This window comes from Bos taurus, chromosome 8 (assembly GCF_002263795.3).
Source record: "Bos taurus isolate L1 Dominette 01449 registration number 42190680 breed Hereford chromosome 8, ARS-UCD2.0, whole genome shotgun sequence".
NCBI classification, from domain to species: Eukaryota; Metazoa; Chordata; class Mammalia; order Artiodactyla; family Bovidae; genus Bos; species Bos taurus.
The window spans coordinates 52380071-52395836 of record NC_037335.1 but is presented as its reverse complement, the minus strand read 5'-3'; the positions used below and the strand labels follow the sequence as shown (position 1 = coordinate 52395836).

Sequence of the window (15766 nt, the reverse complement as noted above, 5' to 3'; positions counted from 1 at the left end):
TCACTTGACTTTATCTTAGCTTCTAGTATCAATTCTTAACACCCAATAGGTATCTGTAGAATTGAATTGTATATGTTTGCCTTCTATGATAGATTGGATGCTTCTTGAGGGTCAGTTCCTTGACTTATATTTGTATGCTATAGGATCAGTCTCAGTAATGGATATAAACAGGTCATTAGAAAACAGGAGTTGTTTTTATTTGCAGCAGGCAAATAAAATTTCTAGTTCCTTTAGATGTTGGCTGCTTCCTCAAACCCATTTCTTGCCTCCCTCTCTCCACTCTTCCTGGCTCTTAGTGTTGTGATTTTTGTGGGTTTTCAGGGGCGAATCTCGTTCAGCCTACGTCAGTCCTTATATTTCCATTCTCCTTGCCAGGGATCAGTTTAGGAAGGTGTTAGTGATGCATTCTGGCTGATGAGATGTGAAGGGAAGTCTGAGGAAGTTTTGTTTCCTCTTAAAAAGAGATAAACAAGAAGAAAGGCACCCTTTTCTGTCTCTGGTTATTGCAGCTTGGGATGATGATGTTGGGGATGGGCAGGCAACATGAACTCTGGGGAGGACAAGCTATGGAAGATACGAGAGCACAATGGAAAGATTGTGGGTTTCTAATGAAGCATTGGCCACCAAAATAATAAATGCTACACTTCCAAACTTTGTATCATATGCATAAATAAACACCATATTTTGTGCCAGGCCCTTTGACATCTTTGTTTCTTGTTACTGAAATTTTCCTGATGAACTTTTCCACTTGCTATTCCCACTTCCCATTTAGGTAAATCTTGGAGCCAGGACCATTGATAGGAAGAGCAAAGGAATTGTAAACCAGGGGACAGAGGAAGCCACGAGGAATCAATAAATAACTAAGCAGGCATTGCTCTCTATTTATTATCTGTGATTCATACCTCTCTTTCAACATGTAGAAGAGGTTCGTGCCTTCCACAGCTTATCACAACCTCACTTTTGTCATGGGAAAAAAAAAAACAAAAACCCTGACAACTATTTGATCATAAATACAAGGTAAAATAAAGAACATATTTTCATAAGAGTAAAAATATATACATCTTGTAGTCAGAAGGGAGAAGCATGCATCTGGTCTTAAGTAAGCTTTGGCTGCTGTGGCTGAGAGTGATGTCAGCCAGTTAGGCAGGGAGGAGGACATAGGTGCTCTAACTAGGCAAGAGAAGAGGTCTTTGGTGAATAGGGAGGAATTGCCCCCAGTGTTGCAGGAGAAGGAACACAGAGTAGCAAGCGAAAGGAAGAGGAAAACTTACTCAGGGCACCTGGTGGAGCACCTGCCTTGGTGGAGGAAGAGGGGGCGGTCTGGCCGCGTTTGGCACTTTTGGCAAAGATTGACTTCAGAGCAAGAGGCGCAGTCCTCTGTGCAGTTCTCGCAGCTGCCGCTCCTCACCGAGGGCCACGTGCCTTGGGGACAGGATGGAACGCAGGTCTGAGCCAGCAGATAGGTGCCTGGAGTCCCAGGGAAGAAGACAGGTCAGATGATCGTCAGGTGTCTCCTCTAACAGTACACGCACCCAAGCAGAGAATTGACACTCCCAACAGCTTTTTTAACTGCTCAGGAGATCCAGGTTTGATCTCTGGGTTGGGAAGATCCTCTAGAGAAGGAAATGACAACCCACTCCAGTATCTTGCCTGGAAAATCTCATGAACAGATGAACCTGGCGGGCTATAGTCCATGGGGTCAGATACAATTTAGCAACTAAACATTAACAACAAAGACCCAAGTATCCGGAACACTTATTTCAGGATTACCAAAACATCTTTAGTGATGCAGATGGTGATTGCAGCCATGAAATTAAAAGACGCTTACTCCTTGGAAGGAAAGTTATGACCAACCTAGATAGCATGTTGAAAAGCAGAGATATTAGTTTGCCAACAAAGGTCCATCTAGTCAAGGCTATGGTTTTTCCTGTGGTCGTGTATGGATGTGAGAGTTGGACTGTGAAGAAGGCTGAGCGCCGAAGAATTGATACTTTTGAACTGTGGTGTTGGAGAAGACTCTTGAGAGTCCCTTGGACTGCAAGGAGATCCAACCAGTACATTGTGAAGGAGATCAGCCCTGGGATTTCTTTGAAAGGAATGATACTAATGCTGAAACTCCAATACTTTGGCCACCTAATGCAAAGAGTTGACTCATTGGAAAAGACTCTGATGCTGGGAGGGATTGGGGGCAGGAGGAGAAGGGGACGACAGAGGATGAGATGGATAGATGGCATCACCAACTCGGTGGACATGAGTTTGAGTAAATTCCGGGAGTTGGTGATGGACAGGGAAGCCTGATGTGCTGTGATTCATGGGGTTGCAAAGAGTCGGACACGACTGAGCAACTGAACTGAACTGAAGTCTTCTAGGATGAGTTAAAACTCTAGAAAGGAAATTGACAACAGAAGACTTTTGGCTTGTTTCTTTGACTTTCCTATTGGTATTGCTGCAGGTTACCATGGGGCTTCCCTTTGCCCAAGAGATCTGTCTATTAAGACCTCTGTCTTCCTTGTGTGAGGCAGTTGTGTATATACAGTTCAATGGAGTCTGCTCTGCATCTCAAAGCATATCTGTTGGGTCACTGACACAGTAGCAACCCTTCCACCCAACTGCACCTTTAATGGACAGTCCATCTATTTAGTTTTAATTGAAAAAAATAAGATGCACCATCATTAAAACAACCCAGAAATCACTCTGAACTCCAAAATTCCAAGAAAATTGTCAGGTTTTTTTTTTTGTTGTTGACTTTTATATATTGTAGAAGTAGAATTGTGGCAGATAGCACATTCTAACATAATGATCACTTTAATGGGAGTATAATATTCTTAGTTTCTAATGTGCCATATTGATAAACTGTCACCTTAATTCAGGGGAGTTGTTTCTGACTTGATTTTATAGATGATGAAGCCGTTAATTTGTTGAGCTGCTGTTGTGCTTTTTTCCCCTCCCCTAAATTCAGTACCAAAAATAAAGAAAAATACCAGATAGACACTTCATCCCCTTGTAGATTCTCTACCTTAGTTCTTTTCTTTCAGCTATGCTATGCTATGCTAAGTCCCTTCAGTCGTGTCCGACTCTGTGTGACCCCAGAGATGGCAGCATACCAGGCTCCCCCATCCCTGGGATTCTCCAGGCAAGAACACTGGAGTGGGTTGCCATTTCCTTCTCCAATGCATGAAAGTGAAAAGAGAAAGTGAAGTCGCTCAGTCGTGTCCGACTCCTAGCGACACCATGGACTGCAGCCCACCAATGCACTTTATTTATTTATTTTTTTAAATTTTATTTTATTTTAAAACTTTACTTAATTGTACTAGTTTTGCCAAATATCAAAATGAATCCATCACCGGTATACATGTGCTCCCCATCCTGAACCCTCCTCCCTCCTCCCTCCCCATACCATCCCTCTGGGTTGTCCCAGTGCACCAGCCCCAAGCATCTAGTATCGTGCATCGAACCTGGACTGGCATCTTGTTTCATACATGATATTTTACATGTTTCAATGCCATTCTCCCAAATCTTCCCACCCTCTCCCTCTCCCACAGAGTCCATAAGACTGTTCTATACATCAGTGTCTCTTTTGCTGTCTCGTACACAGGGTTATTGTTATCATCTTTCTAAATTCCATATATATGCGTTAGTATACTATATTTATGTATTTCCTTCTGGCTTACTTCACTCTGTATAATAGGCTCCAGTTTCATCCACCTCATTAGAACTGATTCAAATGTATTCTTTTTAATGGCTGAGTAATACTCCATTGTGTATATGTACCACAGCTTTCTTATCCATTCATCTGCTGATGGACATTTGGTTGCTTCCATGTCCTGGCTATTATAAACAGTGCTGCGATGAACACCCACCAATGCACTTTAAAAGAACAATGGAACCTCTAGAAATGTCGGGCAGCCAGAGACCCTAGCAAACTCTGTGGCCAAATTAATCACTAACTTAATCGTGCTTTGGATAAGAACCATTTCTTTTCTTTTTTGTTCTGGTCCCTTGAAAACTAGTTTTTATTATAGGGCAGTGTTTGGGTCCCTGTGTTTCTCCAGAGTTCCTACTGTGACAGCAACATGCGATGGGACTATACCATGAGATGCTGACAAATAACTGAATTGGCTTGGCCACTGCTTCCTCCTGTAACATGCCACACTGACCTTTTGGACATGAAGTGCACAGGGTTGCCGATCCATGGCAGGTTTTACAAGAAGAATGGCATGACTGGTGTCTTCTCAAAAGGTCTGTATAAGGAGAGAAACAAGAAGTCTGCCTCTTTTGAACAGGTGCATAGCATTGTTGGGAAAATCTCATGAGTAATCTTGTTTCCCTTTTCACCCTAAATAGACCCTTCAATTTGATAGTAGTTAAATGTTGGCACCACCCATTGCCTGCCAAGTGGACTTCATTAATTTTATTTTCCTTACTCCTTCATTGACAATTGATGTCAAGACTTTCTTTGCAAATTTCCAGTGACAGGATAGCCTTAAATATAGGGAGATATTTGAACTAACAGATGTTACTTATTTTATATTTTGTAAACGTGTGGTTGTATGTATGTGTGCTGGAGTTTCTGTGTCAAAGGTAATCACTTATTTCTCCAAGATTCTTTGATGATCACTTTTCTTTACTCCAGGATGATAACTGAGAATTCATTGTGCCCCCTCTTTTTGTGTGTGTGTGTGTGTTCTTTAGGACCAGATTTCATAAACTGGTCAGTGTTTGGGTCTCTCTGTTCTTCATAGTAGCCACTGTGGGATGCAGCCTAAATTGATCTTTTAAATTTGCCCAAAATCATCATTAAACATCAGTAGCCATCAGAGAGCTTGCTGGCTGGTCAGTGACAGGAAGGTCATCCCAGGTTAATAAGCCATTAATCTGAGAAACATGCGAGCTGCTTCTCCTTTCTTCCCCCGCAACCATTCGCTGGGCAGGTTTTGTCAGGAAGACAGCAGCAACTCAATGGGACAGTTGTGTAACAAAGAAAACAGCCTCAGTGACGTCACTCACTCAGTACACACAGAGATCTTGACTAAATTCCAGTAATTGCTCAGGAATTAGCATGACTCATACAGGGGAAATTTAGAAAAAGAAGTTCTAGCTCAGAATATGTCACACAAATGGCCCTGAAGTTCAGTTAGTGATTATTGTTGGCATCTTACCATTCCCCTCCCTTCCTTCCTCCCCGTTTTCCTTCTTTCCTCCCTGTCTTCCTCTCTCCCTTCCTTCCTCTCTCGCCTGTCTCTTCCTTCCTTCTCTTCCTGAGAGTCTGGCAGAGTCTAGTCACACCTGTCTTCAGATCCCAGGTGTGCTTTTTCTGGGTAGGGTAACCATGGATACAGTAATTAAACTCTTCCAGTCTTACAATACTTTCCACATCTCTAAAATGAGAGCAAGTGATTCTTTACAGGACTCTTGTGAAACCTGAGTAAGATAACGTGTAAAGTGTGCACACAGTGGCTCAGTAAATGGTGGTTCCTTCTGCTTCATTTCTTCGTTTGTTATCATCCCACCCCATTTCTCAGGCTTCTGTTTTATTTCCCATTCGCTTTCTTCTGTTCCATACTTGGAGTGGCACCAGGAGCCAGTACTTGATTTCTCTGATAGCACTCCCAGTCAATACACTGCTGAGCCTTGCTGCAGAGAAAGCTCGATAGGTAAGTAGGCAATAGATAGCCAGAGATAGAGGTCTGTGGACATAAATGATTGTCCATGCTGCCATGCTGAGTGGCAATTTCTTTCCAACTGTGAAAGAAAATTTTGTACTGGTTTTCTAGTAGACCGATTAAAATGTACTCTGCTGGGGAGTTCTGTTAAGAGTTCAGCTAGCCAGTGCAGAGCAATGCTAGTCCCTGGATTTTCACAAAAGTGATGATGATGGGTGTGTTAACTAACGTTATTGTAATCATTTTGCAGTATACACGTGTCAAGTCGTCATTTTATACATGATAAACCTATATAATGTTGTATGTCAGTTACATCTCAATTAAGCTGGGAGAAAAAGATGCTTACTTGATGAGAGCAGTTATTCAAGGAATAATAACTAAATATTCATCTGATATTGAGCACCTTGAAGATCTTTATACATCCAGGCCGTGGGTTGATTTTGTTTTGATTTTATCACTTTTGTGCTAAAATGTTATATTTTAAAAGCTAGCCATTTTAATTAATTTTCTTACATTTAAAAAATATAATGTAAATATTTACACATAGTATACATACGTTTATAATTACACATACATATCTCACGTTCTGGTAGCTCGATGTATCACTCCAATACACTTGGTATAAAATTCTGTAATGTCCTCACATCTCAACTAGAGGGTGCTCTGCACACACCGTTAGCAGTCAGGCTTGGGCAATGGATAAAGATCCCAAGCAAGACCTCTTTTATCAGAAAAGATTCGATCTCAACAAGTAAAATTTTTGACTTTGATCAGTTTCTCTTTTTCCTACTCCAGAAATTTTAGACTGAACAGGACCTCACCCCCTCCCCTGCAAAAACAAAAAAGTCACCTTGCCCAAGAAAATATAATGTATATCCTTCAAATATGACTAATAAAGTATGGGTTCTTCTTAAATGTTTTAGGTTAAATAAGCAATACTCACAGGTTCACAATATAGACAAGGTATATACTGTGAAGTCTCTCTTACCACCCCCCTCCACCCTTTTTATACCGACTATTCGCAGTGTTTATCATGTTGCTTTTTTTTTTTTTTTTGTAGTTCTGTATTTTGGAGACCATTGTTTATCAGTATATAAAGACTCTCATTCTTTTTGGTGGCTCCATAGTATCCCACTGTGTGGCCATGTCATCTTTCATTTTTATATTCTTGTTGGTAGCTGTTTAGTTTTTTCCAACCTTTGTTATTTCAAACAAGGCTGCAGTGACTAGGAAGGCAAAAGTTGCTTTTCTTAAAGACCTGCAAGGACACAGGCTTTTCTTGATAACTTTTCTCAAGAATAACCACTTTGTGCCTCAGGGATGTCCTTACATGTTCTTGAAGTCTCCACTGCTGAAATTCCTGCCAGTCTTTCCCTTTGGATACCCACTTATGTTTTAATCGGAGGTCCCATCCTCTCTCCATTTTTCTCACAACTTCTGCATCCCTGCTTGTTCCTCACTGCCTGATTTCTTGGGTTAGTTTTTACATCACAGAGACTCTGCTGGTATGCTTGATCATCTTCTCCTCCCTATTTCCCTATTACCTCTTTTGATTTGAACCTTCCGCCTTCGTCGATCCTGGAGCAGGCTCTTCACCAAAGATGGGCTTGCAGTGGACACAGCTACTTTTTTTATTAAAAAAAAAGAAATGTTTTATTTTTTTAATGCAAAAAGGATGAAGAAGATAGTTTGCCCCTTAATCTTACCACTCAGAAATGTCTGCTGTGTATACTTTGGCATTTAGATTTCCTATCTTTGTATTGAATGCATGAGTATAATTACATATGTGTATATATATGTAATCATTGACATCTTTTACATATATATACTGATCTTAAATTTTTCATTAGTGTAATGAAGCTTATAGGAATTTTATTTTGCCATGAAAATTCTTTGTAAAAATATTTATGAATCTTAATTCACTTAATGTTTTTCTTCATTACATTTTTAGATTGCTCTCTTCTTTTTTTTAGGTTATAAATAAAACTGCTGTCAACATCTTTGTACACATTCTTGGTTAAGTCAGGACTCAACTTGGCTATTAGGCATCCCAGCTGACTATCATTTGCCCTTCTTTCTGGGACTCTCTCTTTTTTTTTTAAACAGACATGTATTACTCCTTAGGCTTCCAAATTGCTTTATTTCATAAGCTCAAGAAGGCAGTTTTTAAAGTGAACTAGGGTTTCGTGGGTTGAAACTGGATTAGGTTAAAGGGTTAGAGAATAGATTAACGTTTTTTGCGCCATACTATGTGTTGGGGGTTTCATATGTATTCTTCCATGTAATTCTCAAAATGACATTGTATGAGACATTTCATGTTCTCATTTTATCGCTGAGAAAACTTGAGGCTCGGAGAGGAGGAATATCTTGCTCAAGGTCACAGAGCTGATAAAGAATAGAGCCGGGAATTGAATTCGGGTGTGCTGAATTCTAAACTCCATCTTCCTTAGATGTTTTAGTAATTCATTTAGTTTCAAAATAGTTTGGTAGAGGTCAAAGCAGTGATGTACTGGTAAAATGGTTCTTTGGAAAACAAAACAGCAACAAAGACTTGATTTGTCATGTTTACCAATTTCAGTGGTGTAAATATTCCTGCCATAGCTGATTTCAAGCTGCCAATTGTTTAATAATCCACTCATAAAATTCCTGGATGTTTAATAATCAGTGTAAGCCGATACACATGGCTCCTTCATATCACTAGGCCAGAAGTTCACTTGGCTGCCCAGCCATGATTTTCTGCACTCTGAATTATGATTGATTAGTTAAGTAAATATTGTGTCCTCAGTTGTAAGTGAGGCAACTATACACAAAGTTCTTCTAAAAAAAAAATCAGATTTTTATGTTTTTTTTTTTTTAATTATCTGAAGTTCACTTACTATGAAGTAACATATCTCCCCACTGTTGAGAATTTTTTTTTTCACACATGTGTGGCTTCCAGGGTTTGTAACTGACTCCGGGATTTCAGTCTTTCTTAGAGCATAGGAATTAAAATCAAAAGACAGACCAGTGATAAATTGTTAGGATGTGGTCAAAGATAAAAATTTAATTTACCATGTCTGCGCTTTGTAGATTAGACTACCATCAGAATAAGTAATTGGAACCTGCTACAAACATGGTTTTAATCAATGATGGAAATAGGTGGGTAGGGGAAATGTGCAGGAATTATTCTGAGGACTTTCCAGCACCACCAGGGGGGAAACCATTTAAGAAAACCCAGATGATTTAACAGTAATAAACTGTTTCCACTCCCAACAATGGTTTTAGGAAACCAGCAGAAGCTACCGTTTTCTTTCAAAGCCCATGGCCTGCCACACCTGAGCATTTCCACTGACAGTGGGTCTGCGTGGTGCCTGAGGCCCTGCTGATGCCATTGGCAGCAGTCTGTTTGACATTGGTCATTGCCACACAGGGACATTGGACTAGACAGTCCTCACAAATATATTAGTGACTGAGACAGGCAATCTGGGGATGATCTGTGCTTTTGTGCAGGGACTTTTTGGTGGTAGGAAGAACCTTTGAAGATGACTTAGTCTTGCTTAGGATTTTCCAGCTGTGGTCTGATGTGTAGGTAAATCTCCATCTTGAACCAGGGTAGGAGGCATTCCTGCTCAGTTGGTAATTTTTTTTTAAAGACTTATTTATTTAACTTTTTTTGGGGTGGGGGCTGTGATGGGTCTTCGTTGCTGCACATGGGCATTCTCTAGTTGGGCTGAGCAGGGGCTACTCTTCGTTGTGGTGACCAGACTTCTCATTGCGGTGGCTTCTCTCGTGTCGAGCACAGGCTCTAGGCACATGGGCTTCAGTAGTCACAGCATGTGGCTCACAGCATTTAGTTGTTGTGCAGCATGTGGGATTGTGGGATCTTCCTGGACCAGGGATCGAACAGGTATCCCTTGCTTTGCAAGGTGCATTCTTAAGCACTGGACCACCAGGGAAGCCCTCAAAGGGCTTTGACAAAGGATGATGACCTGTCATCATCAGCACTCTCATTATGAGGAGCCACCTTATTAAAAGAGAAGTCCAGTGGACTCTAGTTGGATTTTTATTTCAAGGCGTTGTTTCTCCAACACATGCTGACATAGACAATGGGGTGGTTTTAGCTTTTGGATATAAGCATGATCTTATTGTTTCCACTGGCAGTAGTGTGGGTGAAGAAATGGGATTGAATTTGTCCCATCTGCTCTGTCCTACGTGTATCTGAGTCTGTGTTTGAAACAACAAAAACAACACAACACCTCGCTGGTACCAGCTGGATGGCTCCATTCTCTCATGAGCACTCTGGTTTGGGCTCCCTCTGAGTTGACCAAGGATGACTGCAGTCTTCTTTCTATCATCTTAAAGGTGCAGCTAATAGTGCTTGTTCTCTGGAATCCTCTACTTTCCTATTACAACCTCAGCCTTGTTTCTTAAGGAAAAAAAATTCAGGAGGAAAAATGTAGGCATTGGAGTATGTTGCCATTTACTGTCCATTTCAGTGGTGCCTAAACCATTCCAGGGGAGCTGAGCTGTGGCCTCACCTTGCTCAGTGAAGACAGAGTTTTTTTCTCATTGTTCATGGTCTGCATGCATGTATTATTCCCTGAATTGTAGGTGTGGAAAAGTTCTGCTATGTCATTGACTTCATTGCTCTTGTTTGGCCACGAGAAACAGTCTCATCTGCTTTGTGAATCCCTCATTAGAGCTATCTCCTCAAATGGACTAATTCCTTTCTCTCTTCACAGATATTGCGTTTTGATAGTAGAAAAGGAAGAGGGGTAGATATGGTGCCTCGCAAAGTGGGGAGCAGTGAAGCCTTGATTTCTGCTTGCAGAGTGCGTAGTCCAGTTGAAAGGGATGTGTAATCATTTGGGGAATCGAGTCTGCTCTGGCTCTTGGCTCCCTGAACCTTTTCATCATCTGGACGCCAGATAAAATACAGATGTTCTGAGCTAGAAACACAGCACAGACTATTTTCCTCTTGGCTTGCACTGCCTCTTAAATGCCTGCATGCCAGACAAACTCGTTTTCAGCATTTTGGTTCAGCTATAATTCACGGAAGATATCCCAATCTGGAATGAATGATTTTCTTTCCAGCTCTGTCTCTGAAATCAGCCCGCATTCTTGGTGGCCTTTGGCTGCTGGGTTTGTGATGGTGTCTGAGCTGCTTCTTGCGTTAAGTCACGTAGGCGACACTGTCATTGTAGACAGCAGCTGTGGACATCCTTCCTCTGAGACTTAGCAAGAGGCTTTTCTCCTGCCCCAGATCATCCCTCCCTCCAGCTCTTACAAGACTCATCCCAAGCAGACCTGCTTTCAGCTGCTGCTGCTTCTGCACTGAAATGACCTTTTTAAACAAATCCTTGCCTTGAAATCAAGACAGAGAGCATCTCTTGTTTTCATCGGCGTCTCTGCATGGAGTGTGAGTCAGATTTTTCCAGCAGGAGGAGGATTTTGTTTTTTAACCACCTCAGACATGGAGAGGCCACTGCAAGGTTGTAATTACCTTACCAGGAAGCCCGTGACCAAGGCTTCAGGGTCTGGCGGCCACTTCTGAAGACTCAGGTGGGAATGAATACATGTAGGTCTTTACTGTTAGACTCCAAGCTCCCACACTTTTTCTCCCTCCTGCCCCCTTTCAAGCCCACCTGCTTCCCACATCTGCAACTAGAGAGGGTAAATTTTAAAAGGTAAACTTGAATGATGGCAAGTTCTAATAATCCAGCCAGAAAGACAAGCCATTTTAGCTGAAGTTCCCATGCTTTACAGTGATTCTTTTTTGTCTCGAGGCTTCTTAGGTGGCACAGTGATAAGGAATCCACCTGGCAGTGCAGTAGATACAAGAGACCTGGGTTTGACCCCTGGGTCAGGAAAATTCCCTCAAGTAGGAAATAGCAACCCACTCCAGTATTCTTGCCTGGAAAATTCCGTGGACAAAGGAGCCTGGTGGGATACAGCCCATGGAGTCTCAAAGAGTCAGACATGACTTCCTGACTAAGCACTGCCTTGTCTAACCAGACAGGCTGTCCCACTAGTGATTTTCTTTCCTCTTTTTTATAAAGAGATATATGAATGTCATCGAAGCTATTCTGAAATCTTTGAGAAAATGGTAGTCATTTCTCTTTCTCTGTGTGCTCTGCAGCCCACTCCACCCAGCTAGAAACACAAGTGGCCAGATCAGTTGTCAGTTGCCCTTTGGTGTTTCCCTTCTGACCAAGGGCTTCCCAGGTGACTCAGTGGTAAAGAATCCGCCTGCAATTCAGGAGACGTGGGTTTGATCCCTGGATGGGGAAGATCCCCTGGGGGAAGAAATGGCAACCCACTCCAGTATTCTTGCCTGGGAAATCCCACAGAGGAGCCTGTGGGCTACAATCCTTGGGGCCGCAAAGAATCAGACACGACTGAGCGACTAAACAGCAGCAGCTCCTGACCAAATGCCAGCCACACCCTCCTGCCCTTTCCTGTGGTTAGTATCACAGAGGCTCCGGGATACCACACTTTTGTTTCACTGCCTAGCCTGCATCTCTTGGGTATCCTGAAAGCAAGGGTTTGGAGTGAGGGGAGGGGGAGGAGACAGCTGGACACCTGCGATCCCTCTTGGGGGGCACATACCATTCCAGAAGCTGCCTTCCTCCTGGGTCTGGTCGTGACGCACACATGTCCCCTGCAGCAGCTGCAGGCCTTCTCGGCAGCTGCTGCACTGATTGTGGCCAAGGCCGGTGCAGGTTTCGCAGGCTTGGTGGCAGGGCTCACAGTCTCCCATCTCTGGGTCACCGTAGAAGCCAGGGCCACAGTTCCTCACACAGCTGCCCTCTACGTGAGAATATAAGACAGGAAGCCTGAAGTGGAAGCCTGGCTGGCTGAGCCGGGTGCTCTGAGCAGGGCCAAGTTCTAAACAGGCCAAAGGGAGGCTGAGGAACATTTTTTAATCTTTAAAGAAACCGTGATGACATTCGCATATTCCAACCCAAGAATCGTGTCTTAATAAATCCAACACTTTAAGTCCTCTTTCAACTGAAAATTTAAGTTGGCTATCAAGGGTTGGGAGCATAAAAACTTTTATGTTCTCAAGACCTTGAAAAATTGCAGATAAAATGATCTCCACACATACAGAACCCCTGAAGGTCACTGTGTCTGCCCCACTGTCTCTCCCAATGGAAGACTCACAGTGTATTTCCTTCCCAACCATTCATTTCCATCATAGTCAATGAACTGACTTAAATCTAAGACTAAAAGATCTTATTTAACTTTTACAGTGCAGGGAATATAGAACATGAATAAAGTCTCAAGGAAAGAGTCATGTTCTGAATGTTCCAGGTGACTTCAGTTCCAAAGCATTTATTTCTCTTCAGTGTCTGTCCCTCCCCTCCACTCACTCTGCTTTCTGTCAGCTTGGAGATGCTTGAGAGTAATTAGTGAAGTAGGAAATATGCTTCACTAATAAAAGCAGAAGGAAGCAGTCCTGACTAACGATTATTTTCAAACCAAAGTAAAATTCCTCCTTGGACAAGAGGCATAAGAAGACTGTAAAACCTATCCGACGAGCTCTCGTGTTTCTGAATAGTTCTGGAGCCTTGTTCTCACTTTGTACCATGCCTGTTTTCAAGCTTGGGGCTTCCCTGGTGGCTCAGAGGGTAAAGAATCTGCCTGCAATGCAGGAGACCGGGGTTCGATTCCTGGGTTGGGAAGATCCCCTGGAGAAGGGAATGGCAACCCACTCCAGTATTTTTGCCTGGAGAATTCCATGGACATAGGAGCATGGCAGGCTACCATCCATAGGGTCGCAAAGAGTTGGACGCGACTGAGCAACTATTTTCAGGCTTACCCAAGAGGAAGAAGCCCTCTTCACACCAGTAACACTCATTCTGGTCACAGTTGCCACAGTTGGTATCACACGCCTTGCATTCAAATTCTTCCCTGTAGGTCTTCTCAGGACAGGTTTTATAACAGTGGTCTTTGAACCTGGGGAGATAAGATGTAGTTTCTTCTGTGAGCTATGTTAACATATTAATATTTCTCTTTATCACCATAATTTAATCTCCTTATGTGTCTACACATCATTTCTTTTGAAGTTATAATCTTTTCTCCCTTAATAACTTAAAATATAAGTGACATACACATTACATTAATTCCAGGTATACAACATAATAATTCAGTATTTGTATATATTGCAAAATGACCACCACAGCAAGTCTAGTTAACATCTGTTATCATAGTTACAGAATTATTTTTCTAATGATAGGAACATTCAGGATCTATTTTCTTAGCAATTTTCAAATATTGTACATCATTAAATTTTTTATTGAGGAATAGTTGATGTACAATATTATGTATTTCAAGTGTATCATGTAGTGATTCATAATTTTTAAAGATTATATTACATTTATAGTTATAAAATATTAGCTATATTTCCCATGTGTACAGTGCATTCTTGTAAATTATTTATTTTCTACATATATTGTGCATCATTTTTAAATTGAGGTCTATTAATTTACTATACTGTGTTTCAGTGTAGAGCAAAGTGATATATATATATATATACTGAATATACATATACACACATATATGCACATATATGTACACACATATACATATATATGTACACACATATATACTGAATATGCACATACATATACACATATATGTATACACATATATACACATGTATGTACATATGTACATATATGTGTATATACATATATATTGAATGTACGTATACATAATATACATATATATATGTGTGTATATATATATATATATACACACATGTGTATCTTCTCCTTTAGATTCAGTTTTATATTTATATTCTTTTTAAGCTTCCTTTTCATTATAGGTTATTACAAGATGTTGAGTAGAGTTCCCTTTGCTATAGAGTAGGTCCTTGTTTTCTCTTTTATATATAGTAGTGTGTGTGTGTGTCCAGTCCCTCAGTCATGTCTGACTCTTTGCAGCCCCACAGGACTGTAGCCCACCAGGCTCCTCTGTCCATGGGTTCTCCAGGCAAGAATACTGGAGTGGGTTGCCACTTCCTTCTATAGGAGATCTTCCGACCCAGGGATCAGAATTGTGTCTCTTGCATCTCCTGCATTGGCAGGCAGATTCTTTACCACTAGTACCAGCTGGGAAGCCCCTATATACAGTAATTTGTGTATGTTAATGCCAAACTTCTAATTTATCTCTCTATCTGCATTACACATTGTTTTTAACAGGTGTCCATATTTGGGTTCAAGGGAGAAAACTTGGTCTGGTGTTTGTGTGTGTGTCATTAATCACCTCCCTCTAAACTTCAAGTGCCCTTTATTGGGACTTCAGGGAGGGGCCTAGGAAGAAGGAGAAGGGTATATTTATTCATGGAGTACTGATTATGTGTCAGGTATTAGCTCACTTAAACCTCTGCACAATCCCCATATGGTAGCTGTTACATATCTTTAATTTCCAGATAAGGGAACTGTAATTCCCTTAAAATTACATAGGTAAATCACATAGGTAAGAGGGGGACTGGGATTCTACCCAAGGTCTGTTTGAACAGACAACTTGTGTGCTTTTGCCGCCTGGCACTCCCCAGGTCTGAAACAAGTCAGTGTTGAGTTCAAGTAGTCTCATGAGTCCATGATGTCTATTACCAGATTATTGGTATTACCCAAGCTTTTCTGTATTTATCGTTTTATATAGATCATTTCTTATTCTTGTTCTATGGTAAAACATTGTAATTCAGACTCCATTGAGGTTCATTTGAAGGGGGAGTGGAATGAAGTTGACCTTTGCCCTCACACTGTCAAAAAGATATCACAGGGAAGCTTTGTATTTCTTCCTTAACAACATCTATTGTGCAATGTTTAATTAGCTGTATGACTGCATATCATAAAGGGCTATAATATGTATTTCTGGAAACAAATGTCTGATGTTTTATGCTTAGTGATGCTGGCCATGTTCTTTCAGTGTATTTGTTTCTCAGGGGGTTTTATGAAATGTGTTCATTAGTGCGCAATGCTGAAGTGGAGAGGTGGGCTCCAAAGTCCAACAGAGGAAACAGCTCTCAGGTGACAGAGGATGTAGGTGCAGATGAAGGGGTGTGTTCTGGTATCAAAGTGAAGAAGGCAGACAGGGTAGAGCTAGGCTGGAGGGGT

At 41.4% G+C, this 15766-nt stretch overlaps 1 protein-coding gene across 2 annotated transcripts in view; it reads right to left on the bottom strand.

The window, feature by feature from the left end:
- Positions 1-15766, bottom strand: part of PCSK5 (proprotein convertase subtilisin/kexin type 5) — a 519623-nt gene that overhangs the window by 35312 nt on the left and 468545 nt on the right. The window contains exons 26-30 of one of the 2 annotated variants that reach the window (XM_024996182.2): positions 13465-13601; positions 12252-12452; positions 7208-7288; positions 4158-4241; positions 1272-1467 (exon numbers count right to left, since the gene is read on the bottom strand). In XM_024996182.2, coding sequence (XP_024851950.1) covers positions 1272-1467; positions 4158-4241; positions 7208-7288; positions 12252-12452; positions 13465-13601 — 699 coding nt within the window. The remainder of the gene's footprint in view (positions 1-1271; positions 1468-4157; positions 4242-7207; positions 7289-12251; positions 12453-13464; positions 13602-15766) is intronic. The other variant, XM_024996184.2, reaches the window with a different exon arrangement.